Source organism: Musca domestica, unplaced genomic scaffold, assembly GCF_030504385.1.
Source record: "Musca domestica strain aabys unplaced genomic scaffold, Musca_domestica.polishedcontigs.V.1.1 63, whole genome shotgun sequence".
In the NCBI taxonomy this organism is placed as follows: domain Eukaryota; kingdom Metazoa; phylum Arthropoda; class Insecta; order Diptera; family Muscidae; genus Musca; species Musca domestica.
Window position 1 is genome coordinate 777,979 of NW_026712370.1, and position 23,816 is coordinate 801,794.

At 35.3% G+C, this 23,816-nt stretch overlaps 1 protein-coding gene across 3 annotated transcripts in view; it reads left to right on the plus strand.

Annotated features, from left to right (window-relative positions):
- LOC131800425 (pleckstrin homology-like domain family B member 1) overlaps window positions 1-23,816 on the plus strand; it is a 57,356-nt gene that overhangs the window by 17,245 nt on the left and 16,295 nt on the right. Inside the window, exons 1-6 of one of the 3 annotated variants that reach the window (XM_059129600.1) lie at window positions 3,347-4,213; window positions 17,135-17,249; window positions 17,562-19,363; window positions 19,422-19,585; window positions 21,011-21,843; window positions 22,786-22,894. In XM_059129600.1, the coding sequence (XP_058985583.1) occupies window positions 17,135-17,249; window positions 17,562-19,363; window positions 19,422-19,585; window positions 21,011-21,843; window positions 22,786-22,894 (3,023 nt within the window). In that variant the 5' untranslated portion in view covers window positions 3,347-4,213. Of the gene's footprint in view, window positions 1-3,346; window positions 4,214-17,134; window positions 17,250-17,388; window positions 17,436-17,561; window positions 19,364-19,421; window positions 19,586-21,010; window positions 21,844-22,785; window positions 22,895-23,816 lie in introns of those variants that run through there. The other 2 variants (XM_059129599.1, XM_059129601.1) reach the window with 2 other exon arrangements.

Genomic DNA, 23,816 nt, shown 5'->3' on the forward strand with positions numbered 1-23,816 from the left:
TTGTTATTTTTGTCCTCCGCAGCCGTAATGTGCACTCTGTGACAACGATATTTGGGGAAATATATCAAATATAACTCAGAAATACCCTTTCTAAATTTTATCGAGATCTGTTAATATTTGGACATGGCTCAAATATATTTCTTCGTCCGATTTGCCTTTTATTGTGCACCAAACGTGTAATATTAGCCCATATCAAATTTAGATATAGCTCTCATATATATCTATCCGATTTCAAGTTAATTGTGCACCAAATGGATAATACAAGCCCGAATTGAAAAGGCGCAAATGCCTCGACAAATTTAATAGAAATCGATTCAGAGGAGGATATTCCTCCTATATATTAGTTCCTTTGGACTTTTAATTATTAATATAAGCATTGCTGGTATGATTTAATTCTCACAAATTCCGCATTAAAACCTTTATTTGTAATGTGACGCTCTGCTAAATATGCAAAGTGGTGTAGGGTATCATGAAGTCGGCCCCGCTCGACTTTAAGATTTTCTTTACTGGTTATTGTTTGGTAACGTTCGCTGTCTCATTATAAAACGATCAGAGCTCAGAAGAAGACGGTTAATAAGATCTGTGTTTGTTGAAACACGAGAATTTTTTCGGGCATGATTTAGTCGAAACTTGGAAAATAGTGCCATGGATATAAATTTGTTAACTCTTTAGCAGTATCCAGTGCAAAGGCCTTAAATTTTTGGACATAAATATTATACCCAGAGGACAATGCTTGCAACATTATTGAACACCCCTCAACTACATCCTTATCAATCCCTAACAACAAAAACATATTCTATGTCACTAGCACCATAGAACTGACAAAATTGCAGCGAAGTCACTTCAGTATATTGGGCATAACGTACACATCTGACAAAATCTGAAAGTAAATTAGCACTTTTAGAATCTTAGGACCATTACTAATGGCGTGAAAAAAAAACACATTGGAGGATTCAGGGGGGAAAACAATTAAAACTTTAACTGAAATCCAATTTTATTTTCAAAATTAATCTTAAAGGCAACTCAGAACACTCACATCTTCTATATTATACACATATACTAAACACACAAATTACTGCACTAAAAATAAGTTAATACCTTGCTTTTCAAAAATATTGCCAAGATTTGTAATTTTAAAATGAATTTAATTTTTTAATACAGTTCTATTTTTACTCCACTTTTTCTCTGATCCCACTGAAAAAAAGAACTAACTACATTTTCTCTTTTTTGATGCTATTTTCGAAGTGTCCCGTTAGAATGAAGCCAAGATTATTATGTTTTCTAAAAAGCTTAACCCCTTAAGAGTTCATTTGTACACATTTGACAATAAATATCTGATTTTCATTTTTTGAATTTTGGCCAATAGCAGCGACCACTTTGCAATGGAATGGTGCCAATAAATCAATATTCCGTAGAACTTGGTGATGGGTAAAAATTATTATACCATTTATCCTGAATTCATACAAATGCAATTATTATTTGAGGTTTTTTTTTTGGAATATTCCCATCTATGTAAAACATAAAAGTCCGTCTTTTACTTTTCTTCCTTCTATTTCTCTCCATCGTCCTTTAAAAGGTCTGATTGTTGTTGTTTTAACGCTACATGGCCTAGTGTTCAATGACCTTTTCTTTATTTGAAAAAGATTAAAGATTGCTTGCCTGTCGATGAGAAAGGGTTTATACGATAGTGCCCTGCAAGCATTTGGATGTGAGTTTTTAACTCCATCACCTAATATTACACTACTTTGTCGCTTCCTGCTTGTGAAACGTCGATAGTTGGCCGATTTGCAATAACAATTCTATTGCCCCACTACAGTCAACTAATTTTCATCTCCAATAGTAACTTTTTTGGCACTTCCCGTAGATTAAAGAGCGATTGTTTTGTTTTACTCCCAAAACGGAGAACAAAATTAAACGAGTTCAGTTTGTCGGAGATCAGCATTGGTGCACGAGTGAAAAAAAAACTATTAAATGAAAAAATATATTTAAATTATTTAGTAAAAATTAATTGTGACTTTTTTCAGTATTTTTTATTATATGTGTTCAAATAATTTTTTAAAAATTAAAAACGAAGTGATATACAAAAAAAAAAAAAAAAATGATTAATATTATTTAGTGAAAAAATAAAATTAAATTTTGTATTAATAACTGTGTTTTGCTCATGCTTTTTGTATGCGTTTTACCTATTGTTTAATTACGCTTATTTATTTGAAATTATATTAATAAAGTTAAACAAATAATAATTTTAATTTAAAGACTTCCAGCTCTTTTTTACTTTCTGAAGGCATTGCATATCGCATACAAATCAATAAAGTCACCAACAGTCTATGAAAACCCACGCCTTCAATCTCGAATCTTTAACCAAAAAGGTAAACCGTTCGGGAAGAAATGAACCACGCTCTCGTTACTTCCTTAAATTGCCTTTATTGTAACGACTGAACGTTACTTAGTCGTCAATTTCATCTGCCACTAAAAAGTCAATGTTAAGAAGTAACGAGTGCGTGGTTCATTTCTTCCCGAACGGTTTAACTTTTTGGTTAAAGATTCGAGATCGCCGGCGAGGGTTTTCATCGCCTGTTGGTGACTTTTTAGTTATGTCAGCGACAAAAAATGCTTGCTGGGTGTCGGCATGTGTGATTGTGTTTGTGCACGTCCCCGTATTTTGGGTTTTCATATACACCACAAAAAGTAAGGGTTGTTAAATTCCACCTTGTATTAATTTTATATTGCGCCTGTGCAACCTTTGTTGTTATTGTGTTTTCCTCTCCTTGTGTTATTTAAAAGGTCCTCTATTCGTTATCAGCGAAAATTTTGCGCTGCTGCGTTTTTCTCTTCCTTTGTTTTGAAAGAGAAATTATTCGGAGAAAGAAATTTCGATATTGGAATGGGGAAACCTTGTCGTACAAATTAGTTTTTCCCTAACAGCCTCCATTGATGGAAAATACCTTCGTTTTCTTATGGTCATTTATCATCACCGTTGTTTGGGTGTATAGTGTGTGTGTGTGATACGACGCCTATGCATATGCATGTGTGTGTGGTGTGTCATGTGCTGTTGTTCCTTTTTCTGGTTGTTTCTTGAAATATCATCTGGATTTCTGTCTGTCTGTCTGTCCGTCTGTCTGCCCATCAATTGTTGCACCTTTTTAGCCAGGCCTTTTAAAGAGAATTTTCCCTCTGGGTTTCTAGTATCTGGTTCGTTCCACTGTGTTGACGACGATGATGATAACTGATCGTTTTGCTTTCTTAACTGCTTTTACTGGTGGATGGATGGGATAGCAATGACGGTGGTGGTGGTTCTGCTGTTGACGGTGACTGCATTTGTAGGTAGTGTAGCTGTTGCCATTACAAACGGCTGCTGCTGGTGTCATTCAGCTGTTGGCTGTTCGCCGGTTTACGTCATGAATTTTATTCCAAGTTTAAACGCGAATCTCCTTCTTTGAGTTACACAAATTCAGCGGAGCGTGGAACTAAACAAAGCTAAATATTTTAAATAGTTTCGAGTTCGGTAGTAACAATAGCAACAACAACAATACCATTGACAACGGTTACAGCATTTGTCTCCATCGTGGAAGTGAAGTGGAGGCGGTATTTAAATTCAAAAACACAGTTATTTTACAAATTTCAAAACTAGAAGACATCTTTTGTGCATTATAATACTGAAGCCGCCGAATAAAATCAGAGAGTTTTATTATTGAGTGGAAATTGTTGCGGGTCTTTTAAGATTTGTGTCATTTGAGTGTTTGAGTCACTATGTGATCCCCCTCTCTCCCTCTGTGTAAAGAAACAAGTACACAATTTCGTCATTGCAAAAAAATCCATTTAAAAATTTGTGTTCAACTTAAACAAAAGAGGTTTCTTTATTCGACATCTTCTTCTTCGTTGTTGTTTTTGTTGTCATCTGTGTCTCTTGTATGGTATAAATTACAAAAAAAAGAAAAGCAGCTGAATCAGAATACAAAAAATTAATGTCAGCAATTTTTGTTGTTTTTGTAACAAACAAAATAAACCATCCTGAGCATAAAAAGTACAAAGACCACATATCTGTAGATATCTAGACCCTAGCGAGCTTCGCTCTTTCTCAGTTTTAAATGTGCGTCTAATAAATCTTCTTGAATGTCTGAATAAAAAAAAATAAGAATTTTGTGTGCCTGTCTGTCTGCCTGGCCCAAGTTCAAAAAGTGACGAATTAATTACAAAGAACTTAATTGTTAAGGTAAGTGTCTTTGAGTCTTTAAAAAAAATATGATCATAAGATCATCATTTTTATACGAAACAGGGATGGGAAAATGAAATTTAAGAACGATCAAGAAAATGGGACACTAATTTTATATATTTAAAAAATATTATTTTTCTTCTTTTTATTCTTCAACAATATGGACCTTTTGTGGGGAGGGGTAGACCGATATACCCCATCTTACTTTAGATATATGCTGAGAGAAATATATAAATGTGTAAAAGATGAAATGCCCGAGAAGATAAATTTTAAAATATAAATGCAATGTGTTGGTGCGCAAGGGGTTAATTGAAAAATAGTTTTTTTTAATATTAATGATTTTTACCATTTTTTTTTTGATAAATCAACGTATTTTTAAATTAATTTAAATTAAATTAATTAATTAAATTAATTTAACAGGAAAATGACACAATTTCCCGACGAGGACGAATAACCAGAGTGGTGTTGGCGGTAGGGAAACTGCATGGAAAATGCTGAATTGCACAAAAACTATGCTAGCTGCGTAATTGAGACGGGTCTTAAATGAAAGGTCTCGAGGAGTACTTTCTGGCTATATATGTCTTATATTCCCAACTGATTTTAGATAACCGAATTTTTTCGATTTTCTAACCAAAGTGGCGGTTTCGATAGAAGTAAAAATTAAAATAAAATTAAAAAAATTATATATTTATATTTTTGCAAAAATTGATAAAAATCATAAATATTAAAAGAAACTATTTTCAATTAACCCCTTGCGCACCAACACATTGCATTTATATTTTAAAATTTATCTTCACGGGCATTAAGATGAAGGTAATCGCGAATAATAGCGTATTTTATAAATGTCCCTCGTTTGCAAGGGAGGTACCAGAAGAAATAGACCGATATTGCAATTTTTCGCAGTTGACATAAGTTCGTTGTGAGTATTAAGAAGTGGACATTGGTGGAGGAGATACCGAAAGTAGTGGACCAATATGGCAATGAATTTGAAAAAATATTGGCATACACAAGGTCTGAAGTATGTTTTTTTTTTTTTTTTTTTTTTTTTTTGTCGTTCGGTCCCACGCCTCTCACACCCGCCCCTGCCGACCGAGGGGGCAACCTCCCTATAACGTAGAGAGCGCGTACACACCAAAGTCCGGACCAAGGCGGGTTAGCAATGGTTTTACACCGGCTACAGAAACTACATCAGCCAGTGGTTAAAATACAAAAGACATTTTAAAAGTCACACACAGATTAGTAAACATAAATTTACAAAGCAACAATCTACAAGCACTGCGCATTGGCCACGTCTACTGTTCCGCATAGGGATTGTAGATCAGATGCCAGATGATCAAGCAGCTTGATGAAGTAAAACAAACATTATATAACATGTACAACTGGTGCTCAAAGGCGAAGTTCTACTGGTTCCGCGGAGGGAGTTGTAGATAATATGCCGTAAAAATGAGCTTATAGAGTTAAGAAGACATAAATATAAGGTTACAAAAACAAAATATTAGCATAGACATAGCACAACAAAAATTACATATGCAGAATACATTTTTTATTGTGTTCAAGGGACTATATAAGCAAATAGTGTTACATAAACTGTTATAAATTACACAAAGTGATCTCAGTGGGCTATTAAGTTCATAATTTCTTCTTGCTATGGACAATTTTAACGGTTCAAAATTGCGAGTTCTACGAAAGGGAACATTATAGTTTATTTCACCAGTGAGAAAAGGGGAATCAATCAATCCACGTAATAATTTTATGATAAATAATGCTCTTAACATAAAACGTCTTTTTTCAAGAGATGGAAGATCGATTAACATTAAACGACTCTCGTATGGCGGAAGAAGTTCAGAGGGGTTCCAATTTAAACCACGCAAAGCGAAAATTAAAAACTGAATTTGTACCGATTCAATTTTATCAGAATAATATTTATAAAATGGACTCCATAATATACAACCATATTCTAATACTGGACGAACTAGACTAACAAACAATCTTTTGGTTACGTAAGGGTCATTAAACTCTTTTGACCAACGCTTGATAAAGCCTAGTAAAGATTTAGCTTTATTAACACAAGAATCAATGTGTAAATGAAACCGTAGCTTAGGATCTAAGATTACGCCCAAATCAACGAAAGATTCAACATTATCCAATTTATAAGAGCCAATATAATAGTTAGATAGTAATGGCTGATTTCGAAATAGCGACAATTTTTTGCATTTTTTTAGATTAAGAGACATACCATTCGCACTACACCAATTTACGAAGGTGTCTAAATCATATTGTAATGAAATTGCATCGTTAAGTGAGTCAATGTGAAGAAACAGTTTCACATCATCAGCGTACATCAGAATTTTAGAAAAACGAATAATTTTCGGAAGATCATTCAGGTAAAAAACAAATAGTAGTGGACCCAAGTGACTTCCCTGCGGTACACCAGATGAAACATAAATATTTTTCGAAGATGTATCATTAAAGAGAACCTTTTGGGTGCGACATTCTAAATAGGAGGATATCCAGTTTAACAGTGATGTTGGGAAACCCATTAGATCTAATTTAAGGAGCAATAACTTGTGCACTACCGTATCAAAAGCTTTGCTAAAATCCGTATAAATTACATCAGTCTGCTGTTTACTAACAAAACCGCTATGTACATGACAAACAAATTCTAAGAGATTAGTTATTGTAGATCTACCTTTCATGAATCCATGTTGAAAAGGTGAAATTATAGATTTTAGGTAGTGAGATATCCTACGCGAAACTAAAAGTTCGAAGAGTTTGGGAATAGCGCTTAATTTAGCGATACATCTATAATTATCGACTAAACTCCTATTTCCTGATTTATGAAGAGGAATGACAAAGCTCGACCTCCAGTAACACGGAAAATAACCTTTCATTAGGGAAAAATTAAAAATGTTAGTGAGCGGCACGTGAAGCACATCAGCACAAGATTTTAGAATAAACGTTGGAACGCCATCAGGACCAGGGGAGAACGAAGAACGTAATGCTTTTAACCCAGAAAAAACTTCATCTTCTGTTAGGATAATACGAGGTGATTAATTGCAAGTTTTATAAGTTATTTCTATTGCTGATGTTGACCCTTTCTTGTGAGGTACATGAAGGACTTTAACCATATTTCCCGAACTCATCCTTTACAAAAAAATATGTATATTTGCCCATATTCGACGGACCTTTGGGCCCTTTGGGCCCATTCCAATCGACGAGGCTTGTCCGCAGGCAACATTCTTTGCGTCAATTGCATTTTGTACGGGAACAAATGCAAATCAATGCGAATAATCCGTTGTAAAGTGGACCGAGCGTTTTTGGGATGTTCTTGGGGACCTCTCAACACTGGCTCGTACGGCAGCGATATTCTCGGCCGGTCGCCTTGGTCGACTTTTATATGGCCTCTTCGGATTAGAAAGAGCCTTACCAGTCGAAAATTTTTCGTATAAGCGCTTAATGGTGTTCTTAGAAGGCGCACTTCTCACATTTTTTAATATTTTAAAAGCACGTTCAGTTTTCACAATTGACTTCTTGTAAATTTCAACTATTTCAGAGCGCTCGCGTGGCGTGTATGGGTTCATGGTAAAAATCTGCTATATACCTATACCTTCTTTTTCAAAATTTTCCCTAAATCTTATCTTATAGGCCTCTATTTTTGAATTCCTCTTATTTGCAATGGGTAAATCATCCTTCTTTATTAGCGTTAGGTAGACATTCACATATCTTTCAAAGGTTTCATCGTTTCCTTTAGACATAGTCTGCGATTATATTTTAAAATGAAATCAAATGTGCACTCGCTATTATGTCGTTGCAGCCGATCGCCAAGTGGTCTTTGTACGTTATCCTTGGTGTGAGTGTTGACAGATTGCGAAAATGGGAGCCAAATGACAGCTTTTTCTATTAACCTCCATACAAACAAATATAGTAATCAATCAAAACATTAATGTCTGGACTTGACTTGTATTCTTCAGATGTCCACCTTTTTACTTCACATTTCAGCAATACCAACCTAAAACGAATCCCCTTCAACTCTACGAAGCCGATAGCTTTCATCCTTCTCAGAGGCTTCGAAAATCCCTCGCATCCTGCCTCCCTTAAAAGTAACCAACTTAAGTTAATTTTCTTTCTTAGGATCATATTCATCTATGGAAGATGGTTCAGGGAAGTGCAGAAGCGGCACTTGAGGTTGGATATAAATAAAATGGTGATTATTTTCCTAATAGGGTTTATGCCCCCTAATCGAAGATGATCAGGGTACATTGTCCCAGGGACGTATGCAGTGGAGCACTTGGTTACTATTCTGCATTTTTTTCCAATAGTTGATCCCTCAAATGGTTCGGATATGCATTTTCGTGTGTGTTTCGTCGTAGTCCTAAGAGCACTTCTAGTTTCCACCTGTTTGCTTTGATGTTAAGACTTGGTACTTACCATGTGACCAAAACAAGGCTTGGAAGTCTTAATGTTATTGGTATTATCTTATGAATATGGCCGTGAAAGCTGACTCATTAAGATCTCCTTTTCTTTGAATTTAGAGATTTAAATTGTAAGTGTTTTCAGTATACTTATTTGGTTAATTGCTTGGCTTAAGGTCATTAAAAAACTATGTTTTATTTTTGAATTTTTCCTTTTTTATTCATCCAATATTTCGATTTCCTCCGGAAGTCATCTTCAGGGATATTTTTAAAGTAAAAAGCTCGTCTATTGAGTTTAAATGTCACTATCAAACTCAATAGACGAGCTTTTTACTTTAAAAATATCCCTGAAGATGATTTCCGGAGGAAATCGAAATATTGGATGAATAAAAAAGGAAAAATTCAAAAATAAAACATAGTTTTTTAATGACCTTAAGCCAAGCAATTAACCAAATAAGTAAAATAAATATAACAGGTCAACAATATACAACAACAACGTTTTCAGTATATTTAGAAATTGAGGCTGTCTAAGGATGTGAGGATGAAATTCCTCTCGGAGTTTTTTAACAACCGCTAAATTTAGGCAGGGTACTAGTAATATTACTGTGTGATTAGATCTTTTCACGATAGAATGACTTTTCAGCAGTAGTCTGGACTGGTCTTAAAGTTATCGAAAGAATTATGATCACAATTATAATTACTTATTCGCTCAAAAGTAACTTGTTCAACATATCTGAAGGAATGCTGTTCTGAGCAGACCTCAGATTTGATTTTTATTGCTCACGAATGAAACTTGTTCGCTATCAGGAGTGCTTGAAGAGTGCAAGTTTTATACGAAGTTTTGTTTTATGAGGGACGCCTCGCGATTTACTGCCTTTTGAAATATTAAAGTGGGAGTCAAAATGCTCGAAATAGAAAAAGATTTTCTACTCCCAGGAGTTCACCCGCTCTTATACTCTTTTGGTCTTCACATAAATAAACAAATAAGTTCATAAGGCACGTAAATAATAAGCTTAGGGCTGGGCAGAAACCTTTCAATTTTGATGGTCATCGGGTAATATTTAGTGGGTGAAATGGGCCACAACATTTGTGCTAAATAAAAGTCAAATTTTCCATTAAACCGCGAATATTTTTAATAGCGGCGAAATCACAAATAGACGAACAGGTCAATTCTGACCTTACGTAGATGTCGATAGTAAATATATCGGTTATATATAGCGAAATATATACAATGTGTATATACAAAAGAAGGGGATGTTAGTTAGAATGCTTATATCTCAAGAATGGCTGGACCGATTTTGACAAATTTTGTCAATTCAGAATGCCCTCTTGACATAAAATTATAAAATCTAAAAAAATCGCAGGAAAATATGCCAATAATGATGTTAATACAGATTTTGTAGTATTTTGTAACATATTTTTATTTTTTTCATATTTTTTATCGCATGCGATTTTTTCAATTTGACTTTAATATTTTGTAATATTTTTTTGACCTTACAACACAGGTTGGGGATATTATATAGATTTTGCAAATATCGTCCGATCATCACGAAAATTTTCACAAGAGTAGGGATGGGCTCAGAAGGGCTAGGCCTACTGTTTTCAAAGATGTCCGCAATATATTAGGTGTTGAAATGGACCAACAACTAAAAATGTTCCTGATTTTGCAGCCGTTATAAAGGTCACAAATAGAAACCAAAGTACACGAAATCTCGCATAAAGTTAGAGTTTAGGACAGCGGGTACAATGTACCACTAATTTTGTGTGAAAAAAATACCAGCATTACTTACAGGCGATATCTGAAATACACAAAAGGCGAACTTCTGGCTTTTTATGCTGATTTCGTTGACGAATATAGCCAAATATCGTTGACAAGCAAATCAAATAGATGAGTCTAAATTTGGAGATACAGAGAGACTTCTTGCTTTTGGAGATGATCGCAAAATTTGTAGGGGTTCAAATTAACCAAAAACAGAAATGTTTTTCCGATCACACAATTGAAGCCAATCGACACGCCTGTGAAAAGAGTTAAGGACAGGGAAGAATTCTAGCATTTTTGATGACCATTGGATTACATTTAGCTGTAAAATGGACTACAACAACTAACAGCCCGACGGAGTGCATAAATGTTGGGCAAATGTCCCTAGTCAAAATCCTAATTTCAAAAGAGAAATCTTCCAATATGGATTTGGACATAAGAGGGCTTTTAACATATGTAGTGTTGTAGGGTATAACATAGTCGGCCCTGCACGACTATAGCCTTTGCTTACTTGTTTTTTATAAAATGTGACTATCTTTGAGTAAATGATGGGAATTGATGATGAGATAAAAATCTGCAACAAAGTCAAACGCCATAATTTTTACATTTTTTTAAATTTATTGAGTGAAAGCAAAGAATGTCGGTAATAGCATCAAATTTTAGAATAGGATTAGATTTATTCGAATTGGTCGCCTTTGGCACAAATTACGGCCTTCAAACGGCCAATGAAACCGCCGCACGCTGCCCGAATGTTGCTCTGCGGTATTTTGGTCCAATCCCCGCGAAGCGCTTGCTTGAGGTGAGGTATTTTTTAGTGCCAACCTTGCTTTCCAAACTACTCCAGACACAATAGCCCAAGGGATTGGTATCCGCAGATTTTGGTGGCTATTGTGCGCTGAAAACGAAGCGAGGAACCTCATTTAGTAACCATTCTTGGGTGGTGCGCGCTGAGTCGGAATGTCCAAGGTCTGCGGCCAAACTGTTTACGTGCCCAAGGCTTTAATACACCCTCCAGAATATTTTCGTGATAATATTCGGCATTTATTCTGATGCCACGGTCGATTAATACGAGCGGAGAGCGACCATCGACTGTTATGGCGGGCCACACCATCACCATGGCCGGCGCTTGAGTTCTGTTGGCCAACCGATGGGGCACATTTTCAGCTGACCTCTTTGGCAAGTAAACACGATCATTTTTTTGTTTACAAACAGCTGGACGACGAATTTTTTCTCATCGGAGAAAACCAAATTCGGTAGTTCTCCACTTTCGCTCAAGCGAAGCAACTCTTTAGCTCTTTTGAGTCTATTTTCTTTCTGTTGCGGTGTAAGTTCTTGGACTTTTTGGAATTTCAATGGCTTTACCCCGAGCTCATTTTTTTAATATTTGCCGAATGGAATATTGCGATATGTTCAGCTCACGAGCCATTTTTCAGACACTGCGACGCGGGTTATGATCAAGTTGCTACTTCACATTTTGAACCAATTCTGCTTATGTTTTCTTCCGCCCACTTTCTTGACATTGGGCCACGCTACCAATATCACGATAACGAGCGATGGTACGAGACACAATAGATTTATTTTATAATGAGCTGTCACTGGAATAATTTTAACAGCTGTCTGACGAGTGGCTTAGAAATGACCGCAGTCTGAAGATGCTTGCAGTTTTTTTTTATCTCACCCTGTATTTTGTCTACAGTATTCCTAAAGAGTCTTCTATCAACAAAAGATCTGTCAAGAAACGTTTATGTATGAGAGTCTTAAAAACAAATAATTTTTTCTACATTTCAAAGAATTTTGTTTAGAATTCAAAACCTTGAGTAGAAATTACACGCAATAGACATTTCCGACAATCTAGTACAAAAATAACATTAGCTTTTTGCAAAAGACAATAAATAACACATATCACAACTCAATATTAAAAATGTCAACCATGTACATATATACGAGTATGTAGGTGTGGAAGAAGCGGGGTAATTCATACCCAAAATCCATAATTTATAAAAAAAGTTGAGATATGCATACTAATGAATCAATTAAACAAGTTTGGAATTCTTGTTATGAATAAAACAAAGTATTTTGTTTTCAGTTTTAATCTTTCGAAGAACGAATTGTTTTATTTGTTTAAAGTTGTTGTTAAAAGTTTTAGGAACTTTTAGAATAATTAGAACAGTTATTTTTAATTCGATTTTTATAATGTATAAAGTGAAAGTTCTACATATTTATTTTTCATGTTTAAATTCTAATTTTTACGAACATAGTTTTATTGAAGAATTTTATGTATTTCAGTCCACTGATAATTGCATTGGACTCGCCGTTAAATTATTACAATTAATGAAATAAAATTGAAGGCAATATTTAAGTGAATATTAAAGCACCAGCATTTGAAGTTCTGTTTTAACCCGCTCCTCCTTCATGATCGAGTGCAATAATAATCAATGCATCATAAATTATAATTTAAATTTTTTAAAATTAATAAAAATTTAAATTGATTGCGCATTGTTTTTAATTGGAATTCAAAGTACCATGCAAGCCGTGAATGTGTTTTTTTAGTCTGGTGGGAGCATGAAAAAATTGGAAAAATTTTTATTAACTGACATAATTTTCAAATGGTATGTCATATACACTGCCATGTATATTTCAATAAATGACAAAGTTCTAATACCAAATGTGCGTGAAAATATGAAGATGAGAATTTTGGAAATTTGTAGAACGAAACCGCAAATAAATTTAGCCTTTACCATATATAAAGGGACTCCAATATTTTGAAGCACATTTCGCAACATTAAATATAGAGCTTTGAAAATTGGCTTAAAATATGTGTCATCTGTCCACTTTATGGCATAGTCCATATATAAAGGTAGGAGATTTGCTTCTTAAACGATATGTGTGTTCATAGGGGACTTTGCAAAAAATTTCAATGCAGGTCAATGTTTCGAAGTAGGAGCCATATGTCGATTCCAGATATTGTTTTAGTGCTCCCATAATAATCAGGCATACATTTACATTTCACCATATTCAACAGACCACAAGCAATTTTGTGAAAAAGCCGTCAAAAATACTCTAGACTTACGAAGAGCTATTATATGATTAAAATTTGTATTTGAACTTTAACTCTTACTTGATCGACGGTCTCGAATTGATGTGGAACCATTGCCCAGAAATAAGAATAAGTTCGTCAATTTAAGAAGCGTTTTCTAATAAAAGTTCAAAAATACCCGAGAGAGATTTTAAAATCAACATAACATTCTGATTGGATATCTCAGTTATGCAAACTACATTTGTTGGATTGTGTATGCCCACGTTTAAATATTCAAACGAATTAATTATGTTTCATTCGGCCTTTTAATATCCCCCAACATTTGGATGAAACTTAAAAAATTGCAAAAAGTTTTACTAAAAAAATGCCGCAGATCTTTTAATATCCTTCACCATTTGGCATTTGGTACAGTTATATATTGGCTAAAAAAAATTGGACCCATATGATATACCAAAAATTCTACGGATCTAAAATACATCGGATAAAAATGTTGTCCGCCTGCTTTATTTCGTTCGGAATCCAGAGTGATTTACATGGATAAATCGACATAGAATCTTATGCTGATGAAGAATGGATGTACTTTGTGGCGTTTAAAATGCTTATTTCGAGGAGTTACAAACGAAATGCAAACTCAATAGACCCTCCATAGAGTAATAATATACGAGCGAGTTTAATCCTCTACTTGAATTCGAACGAGAATAATCCTGCGAGTAGAAAAATGGATATCGGGTATCGTCTCTCTAATAAGAGTAAATATCGCTCGGGGATTCCACTCTTGCCGAGTACTCGTTTAGCTTGTGTCACACCGTTGTTTTATTTGTATTTCAACCCACATCTGCAAGTGAAACGAAAACTAATACATGCGTTCTTACATACAGGGTGAGATGAAAAACCTGCAACTAACTTCAGACTGCTATCATTTCTAAACCACTCGTCCGACAGCTGTTAAAACTATGCCAGTGACAGCTCATTATATTGTTTACAAGCGTACAAAAGCATTTTGGTGAACATTTTCCAGAAAAAAATATTCGTGATGGAATTCAAGCGTGATAGTGTGATTTCTTTATATTTGACTGGAAAACCACAAGTGGCTATCGTTAGAGCATTTCAGAATTTGTGTCTCGTACCATCGCTCGTTGCAGTTACTGGTAGCGAAGCCCGACGTCAAGGAAGTGGATGGAAGAAAACAGCAACATCAGCAGAAATGATTCGAAAAGTAAAGAAGCGACTTGATCGAAACCCGCATCACAGTGGCCGAAAAATGGCTCGTGAGCTGAATATAGCGCAACATTCCATTCGCCAAATATTAAAAAATGAGCTCGGGGTAAAGCCATTGAAATTCCAAAAAGTGCAAGAACTTACACCGCAACAGAAAGAAAATAGACTCGAAATTGCTTCGCTTGGCCGAAAGTGGTGAATTGCCGAATTTGGTTTTCTCCGATGAGAAAACATTCGTTGTCCAGCAGTTTGTAAACAAACAAAATGATCGTGTTTACTTGCCGAAGAGGTCAGCTGAAAATATGCACCTTCGGTTGGCCTCCAGAATTCAAGCGCCGGCCATGGTGATGGTGTGGGTCGCCATAACAGCCGATGGTCGCTCTCCGCTCGTATCAATCGACCGTGGCATCAGAATAAATGCCGAATATTATCGCGAAAATATTCTGGAGGGTGTATTAAAGCCTAGAGCATGCAAACATTTTGTCCGAAGACATTGGATATTCCAACTGGACTCAGCACCTTCGCACTCAGCACCCGCCACCCAAGAATGGTTACAAAATGAGGTTCCCCGCTTCATTTCCAGCGCACAATGGCCACCAAAATCTCTGGATACCAATCCGTTGGACTATTGTGTCCGGAGTATTTTGAAAAGCAAGGTTGGCACTAAAAAATGCCAAAGTGTCGATCACCTTTTTTGGGATTGTGCCAAAATACCGCAGTGCAACATTCGGGCAGCTTGTGACGGTTTCATTGGCCGTTTGAAGGCCATAATTCGTGCCAAAGGTGACCAATTCAAACAAAACTAAATATATTCTAAAATTTGATGCTATTTTCGACATTTTTTGCTTTAATTCAATAAAATTTAAAAAAAATGTAAAAATTATGGCGTTTAACTTTGTTTTAGTTTTTTATCTCACCCTGTTTATGTGCAAACACGTACTCTTCAATCACTCATTGGCGTGTAAAATCAAACAAATTTGAGCTGATGACAATGATAAATTATATCCAAATCGATTAGAAAATATTCCTAGACCTTCATACCTACCTCTCTGGGTTCGCGTTGCTGGTCCGTAGTTTTAGTGTTTCATGTATGTTTCAAAGAACTATAATCCATATATTATTAACGAACTCATATAATTTGTCCCTGTCATGTAGTAAGAAATTCCTAAACGTCCTTTCTTAAAGCTAAACACTAAGAGCGATTTTTATTTCAACATTCATAATACTAACTCTTCTACCATATTGTCATATACCAAATTTACTGACATGCAAGCAAAATATTTGGTTTCTTACACTAAATACTACTGATTTCCAAGTCTACCTTTTTATCTAAAATCTACACACTAACGGTGCTTCCAATGCTAAAGTTCATAATTTCCTACACTGCATACCAATTTTTTTATATGCGTACACTATTAGCATACATTTCCAAAAAAATTGCCATTGTCTAACTGTAACCCTTTTAGCAAAATTCATATTCATTCAAGGCTACCCAACAACAGTGATCTCAATGCCAACATTTCAAATTTCCAGCTGCATCTGATAATATTCAATCACAAAATTAGTACTATTTAATAGAGTTCTTACACTTAGTAAACATTTCCATTCTTCCTCTTTACGTTTAACCTTACTTCCAATACATCATATTTATTCAAAATACCAAGATTTTAGTTCTATAAGTTTGCATAAACTAAATAGTATCATGAAGGTGTTTATTGCTTTTAAGTACTTCAAAAAAAAAAAAAAAATGTATCGAATTCCCGAAATAATTGAAAAATCTTTGCAATTTGCAATCTCATTGCATTTTAATACATTTTGTACACTTACAGATCGAATATCCAAAAAAAAATCCATTATCTCACCCCTACATACTAACGTTGACCCACACGCAAAATTTTAAAGATTCTTCACTTCTAAAATACATGTTTCGTTATGAATGCAGTATTCACTGAAATAGCTGTAGTCATGCCGCGTACCTCCCTTTTTATTCAAATCTAATGCGCAAATTCTTATTTTTTTATTTATAAGAAAAGTATCACCTTTCCTAGGGAACAACTAAACGAACACAATAATAAGTCTCATGGAATGTATCATCAAATGAATTTATGACCTCAATTTTGTATTACCCCAATGCAGACATAAATTTCATTTTTGGACGGGAATCTATGCGTCTTATCACCAATATACTCAACAAAATTACAAAATATCAAATTAACCAAAAAAAAAAAGAAGAAAAGACAGCCAAAAATGCATTCCTTTGTAAATGAAAATGACGGTGGTGGTGTTGCCTGAGACAACACAACCATCTCTTCGTGTGTTCGAGACATTCCCATACAGTGTTTTTTCGTTTCAATTTTCGAAAATATCCATTTATATCCATCCATATTTTATTTTTGTTTTTCATGGGGTGTCATATCGCTCCGCATTGTAATGTGAATCAAATTAAGGTGGAATTTTAATTTCATTCGGCGCTCTTTTTTTCTCACTATTTTTAGATGTCGTTGACAAAAAAAGATCCATCATTTTGTGTGGCGGCAAACGATCCACACCTGGTGAGTTTGGGCGGAGGACGTTTGAGTACGGCTGTAACAATACATAATATACCAATTGGTGAGTATGATATAGAATTCCATTTCATATTTCGAGACACGTGTCTAATTTCACGATGGCTAGTTTTCGGGCTGGCTAAATAGCCTGTGTGGTCGGATGGGACTTGTTATTGAAACTATGTTTAATTACTGATAAGAAAGAACACACTACACATAATTTTAAGCCGCCGGGCGCTGGTAGAATATGGTGTGTGTGTTTTTCAAAATCAGCCAAGTCCGAATTGGACATGTGTTTTTGTGTCAACGATTTGATTTGTGACCTGTGATAAGATTTTGTGATTGTGGATTTAATTTGTTTTCTTTTTTCGTTTAGGTGACACAACCATTGGCTCATCTACCCATTGTAATATTTCCCTAAACGGCAGCGGTATACGACCCATCCATTGTACCATCTATCGCAGTGAAAGTAATGAAGTTACCCTGGTACCGGAACGTGATGCCCGTATTCTGATTGATGGCAGCAAAATCGTGGAGGAAACCAATTTGACACAAGGTGCGATGATAACGATTGGCAAGTCATATTGTTTGCGTTTCAATAATCCCGCCGAGGCCCAACAAATACGCACAGCCATGGGTTCAAGTGAACGGATTTCAATGCCCCAAATGGATTTTAGTCAAAGAAATTCAAGTAAAAGTTCCTCGGAGAGTATGATGAGTGCTGGAGATCCAATTGAAATCGAAGAATTTTATGAGTCGAATATTCAACCGACAACAACAACAAGGCAGGTGGCGAATAACAACATCAATAATAACAACAAGAAAACCTTCTCAAGCTACAATAACTTACCCCCCATTGACATAAATGGTCTACAATGCCCCAAGGTGTTTACAGCCGATTTGGTTACCGTCAACCTACCGGCTGAAGATGTTTTGGGTAAAAAATACACCCCAAAATATGTGCAGAATATGGCTGAGGCCCAACGAAATGAAAAGAATCTACTAAATGCCCGAAGAAATTTCAATCAATCCAAACAGAATAACAACATTTATGATAATGTTCCCCTTACTTCCGTGTCAGCAGCTTCGACATCAAGGCAGGAACATGAAAGTTCCACAAAGGTCAAAAACAATGCCTATGATCGTTATCCCAAATTGGGTAATTTACAAATATTTCCCATGAACAGTATTAACAGCGAAATGAATACCTCAAGTCCGGTTCAAGCAAGTTCATCCAGTAACTCTACTACCATCACCACCACTCCCTTATCGATTTACAATCGCCTCCAAGATTCGAAAGGGGAGAGCTCGAGCAAAACCAAAAATGTTAGCAACAATGAAAAAGAGCATTTGGATGATATGTTGAAAATATGCACCGAATATACGGATAGGCAAAATCAAAATCCCACCGCAAACAATATCAACAATGTAAATTCTTCACCGATTGTACAGAATCGCATTATTACAAATGGTTCACTGCCTCGAGAACGTAAATCACCCTTTCAAAACAACGATATGCAACGATCATTTGAGGGAAGTTTCAATAATTTATCAGCTAATGGCGGCGGAGGGGGAGATAATCAACAGGAAAATGTCTACAATTCAAGTGGTTATGAAAATGTACGTGTACTGGGAGCCAAACGTGTTGAAATCAATGGCCAAGCAAATCAATCCATGGAAAATTATGAAAATGTGGTAGTGGGCAAATATGTACCACAGAGTCCACGTACAAAAATACGCACCACCTGTATGTCACCGAAAAAGGAACAATCGTTCAATGCAATATTTTCGCAGAAAGCTGAGCCACAGGCACAAACTCGTACAAACAACAATAGCCAACACAATAAACAAATGGAATATGATGAGCTATTAAGGACATTTGGTGAAAAGTTACAAATTGAAATGGAAGCCATTGAAGAATGTAGCCGTTATCAGGCACCACCCTCAACGTATGCTACTAGCAGTAGTAGTAATGCCAGCTCTGCTGCTCATTCTCCCAATCAAAATACAAATCGCGGCAGCAATCGTAATGTACACAATCTTAAGCTGAATTTAAGACTACCCAGCTCTCTGCAGAACTCTCCTAAACTTAACAAGAAACCAGCACCAGCTCCCAGGACTCTACTCAAGTCGTCCAACACTTCGGGCAGTTTGCCTCACTTGCTGGCAACAAATAAGGTAATGGATTTTTTTTATCATTTTTCAATATTAATTTGGGATTTTTATTTCATTTCAGAATGACATTGATCCATTTAAAGTCAAAGTCGAGTTGGAATTACAAGCCTTGCAGGACAAAATTCATCGTCTGGAAGCCCAACGTAATGCCACGCGCGTAATGGAAGAAACTCAACAAGCCAAATTGAAACAATCGATTGAAATGAAAGTTGATCAAATTAAAAAGTAAGATTCAAATTGACAGAGAGGTTTTCTGTCCTACAGAATAGGTTAAAGTAACAGCCTAGGTGGTAGTTTTTATATCTGCAGTGGTTTGTTAAACCTTTTTGAAAAGAACATAAATTTCGTATCCCAGGCAAAGTACATTCACAATACGAACCGCGGACTATTTACTTCATTCTACAAATATACAAAACAAAGTATAGGTGTGGATTTTTTGACCAGCGTATAATTGGCCATTTTGGCCATTTAAGACCAACGATTCATTGTTTTCATCCTAAAATATATACAAGAAGAACGAAATAGTGCAAACGTATGTCAGTTAATTACCTTAGTCATTTTAAACTTCGGTTCCATGCATCAAAGATACGATAGAAATTGTAACACCTAGTTTTAAAATTTAAGGGAATCGACAGATGTGGTACTAGTTCAGTCGATGACCAAAAATTTCGAAGCTAGGCGCTACAATCTTTATCACATATCTGATGAATGATCGGTTTCATGCATCGATAATTCAAAATTCCATCATAACATAAAACAAGAGATGAAAACAAAGTTTCTAGCTTCATTTCCCTCCTCATCCTTAAAGAACCAGATGTATTTAATATAAGTCCTCTTAAATTTTATAGTCATGAATCTCATGTAAGAGTAGATGTTGCTAAAAGAAAGAGGTCTACGAGTGTAATATCCAGCCAACTTGATAAAAGTGGTTTCCAGCAGAACTAATTTAGTTTGCCAATAAATTTTTGTTATTATAAGCTTATATGCATCCACGCAGAATACACTTGGAGATGCCGAGACTGTCATATACAATTTGAAGTTTTGGCCTGCAACCACTCATTCCTGTCTGGAATGTTAGTATAAACCTCTCTGAAGTATGGTGAAATCAACTTTTTGTTTCTTTCTTTGGGTAATTGTTCAAACCAACCTGTTCGTACACTTTACTATCCATTACGTTTGGGCCAACGTTGCCCCTATTGAGAGCAACTTGCATAAATGTTGTCTACTTAAAAAATCACCCAGTAATTGGAACCAAAACGTCGACTGCGAAAAAACGGCATACTGCCTCGTATATAACCATATTTTTCCAAATCTGATCAGTTTAAAGAAAAAAATCAATACTTCTATTTACAATATATTTGGGCCATTAGGTATGCATTTTAAAAAATACTACTGTCCTAAATTTTTGATAGGCAAATCTATTTTCAAATATTAGTCGGTAGGAGGGAAATATCTATATTTTTAATAAGTTACAAACCATCAGACATTATTCAGATAGGCATTGGAATTAGAAACCAATTTGTAAAAAAAATACTAGAAAAGCCCTTAGACCTTCCAGTTACCTTCAGAAATTGTGATTTCAAATATCTTACATCTTAAAACACATAAACCAAAAAGTACAGTTATACATTTCTCATCCATTTTTTCCAGATTAAAAAACATGCTAAAGGAGAAACCCGATAACGATTGTCTTAAAGATGAATTAAAAAATATTAGCGAATCGCTGGAGAATGATCGTAAGACATTCGAAGATTTAGAATTTCAGTATTTAGAAGAAGAATCGGAATGGCATGCCTATCATGAAGAGCTGAAGGCGGAAGCAAAACAAATGGCCGTCAAGTTGGGCGGAGAATCAAAACAGCAGCAACTGTCATCTCAAAACAAAGAGTGGCAAACACTTTCGAAAGATTTCAAACCAAAAACAGCTGAACGTAGTAAAGCCAAAAATCACAATAACACAATGGATGAGAGTCTAAACAAACCATATGATATCGGTGAAGCAATTGGAATAATGTCCCAGTCTCTATTTGGTTCGGCGGAAATGCTATGCCCACGGCGGCACACGGAAGATGTAATGTCACGTAGTGTAAATGAAAATATGTTTTTCAATAATAAAATCGAATTACCTTGTGGCGGTGGTAGCAATGGTAATGGCATGGCAAATACCAGCACACCCAAACGTCCTCAACTACAAATCGTCAATATCGATGATGAGTGTTTACAAGAAACACCCAAGCGAGAAGTTTCACAAGCCATTGAAGCATTCAGTAGCAGTGCGGTACGTTTTAATTTATCTTTGGATACGGATGGATTTGAAGTAAATCCTCTGGAGAAGAGGGTACCATCACAAGATGACATCGATCGCATAACGAAAGTTACATCCGATGCTCCAATATCGCACAATAATCAAGGAGCAAGTACGAAAATTTTCGATTCGATTAAAGAAATCGAACGGAATCGTCAATTGTTGTTAGCACAACAGGGTAAGTTGAGAGATATATTCCGATATCCGGTATCAAATTCTGTGGTATATTATACAGGGATGTCAGAGCCGCACTCGAATCCTGCAGTCATTTTCTGTTATTATTTCGCTTTTATATACCATAAGCATCACAATATTAAGGCTTCGGTTCGTAGATATTATCAATCGTCCTGACTGTAATTTGTCTCCACCATAGCGTGGAGGGTATGTCAAGTTTATCATTCCGTTTGTAACACCTCGAAATATACATTTTTTATCCGACAAATTGTATATTCTGGATCGGCACGTTGATTTAGCGTTGTCCGTCCGTCTGTGGAAATCGGCTTAGCTTCCGCATGAAATTAAGTTGGTTGATAAAACTTTAATCATGTGTATTTTTTTGTCTGCATGATTTTTGGAAATGAAAATGACCATATAGGTCCACGTTTTTGTATAGCGCCATAAAACTGAATCGTCATACTGTTTTCCAGCTTTGCCCGCTCATTTGAAGTATAAATAACATATTTCGGATGTGAAAATCATATTCGGCTATATCAAATAAACGATTTCGAAACTAAAGTTTTAAAACATTTTGAATTTAAAAAAAAATTAAATATATTATACAGTTAAGAGTTGCATTTAGCCGATCTTTCAACGTATAAATCTATGAATTGACCTCCAGCCCCAGAACACAGTTTTATAACGACTCTCGCTATTTAATTTAAATATCTGAAGTTGCCCATCAAATTACTTCACATCCTCCAACAAAACTGTGCTCAAAGCCCATAACCCTGAAAATCTTTATAGGTGTATAATTACCATGTTAATAAAAGCTAATTTAAAAGTAAATTGTTATTCAATAACCCTTGTTGTAGTTTTGTAGATGTTTCTTTGTACTCATTCATTGTTCATATCAATTATTATAATTAACAACTTGTCGGTTTTTGTCTCTTACCCTCTATAGGTCACCATGTTATTGAACATGAACGGCAAAAGATGAACGACCTGAAGAAACGCAGCCACAGTGAAGCACGTGCTCAATATCTATCTATGGTCAATAGGAAGAGCGATGAGTAAGTAATTTTCCCATATTTGCATAGTATAATTATTGCTGTTTAGAAAATATCACCACCGTCGCCACTTGGTATTTTGAAAAAATCAATGGGGTGTTCAATAGAAAAAGTCGTGACCGGCAATGCCAAAGTAATAATTTTTATTTTCGGTTTATTGGTGTCAAACTTGTCTTGTGCCATTATTGTAGCTTTGATCAATTGTACGAGTATGAGTGATGGACATTGACAAGAACAACACTCTATCCAATAATCAAATTAATTCATTCAGAGGAGGGACCCCAAAAGAGTCATGCAAACGGCATTCAATTAGCAGAGATCTAATGTTTGCCTATTCGATTGTGTTTTGTTTACATTGTGTGTCTGTGGCATCGATTTATATGCAAACAAACAATCAGTTTGTATTGTTTGCATTCCGATTAAGATTAACAATTAACATACATACATACATACAAATTTTTTCTTCTTATTCGATCGCGATCAATATGTCCAAAAAAAAAGAGAGAGACTCTGAGTGCTTTACACAATGTTTGATAAGTTGGATTTGTTTGGAAATATGAGTGATTTCTAAAGTATTTGTGCACAGACAATTTTGAGAAATCGAACAAAATCGATATTGAAAAAAGGCTAATTACCTATAGTCCCTCCTTATCTTCTATTTTTTTAAAGGTTCCATCCATAACATGCAATTTTTCCCACTACAGTTTGATACTTTGGTTCCTTAATACGTAGCATATTTCTTTGCAAACTAACTTTTAATACTGACTGATTCACTGTAGAGAATTTGAGTATTTTGACAATTTCAGACCCAATGTCCACCGAATTGTATTTAATTGGCATTTTGAAAACTCTCCGTACTAGCTGCATTTTTCCGCAGATAATGACTCGTTGCACGATTTGTATTGTATTGAATCTATTTATCTGA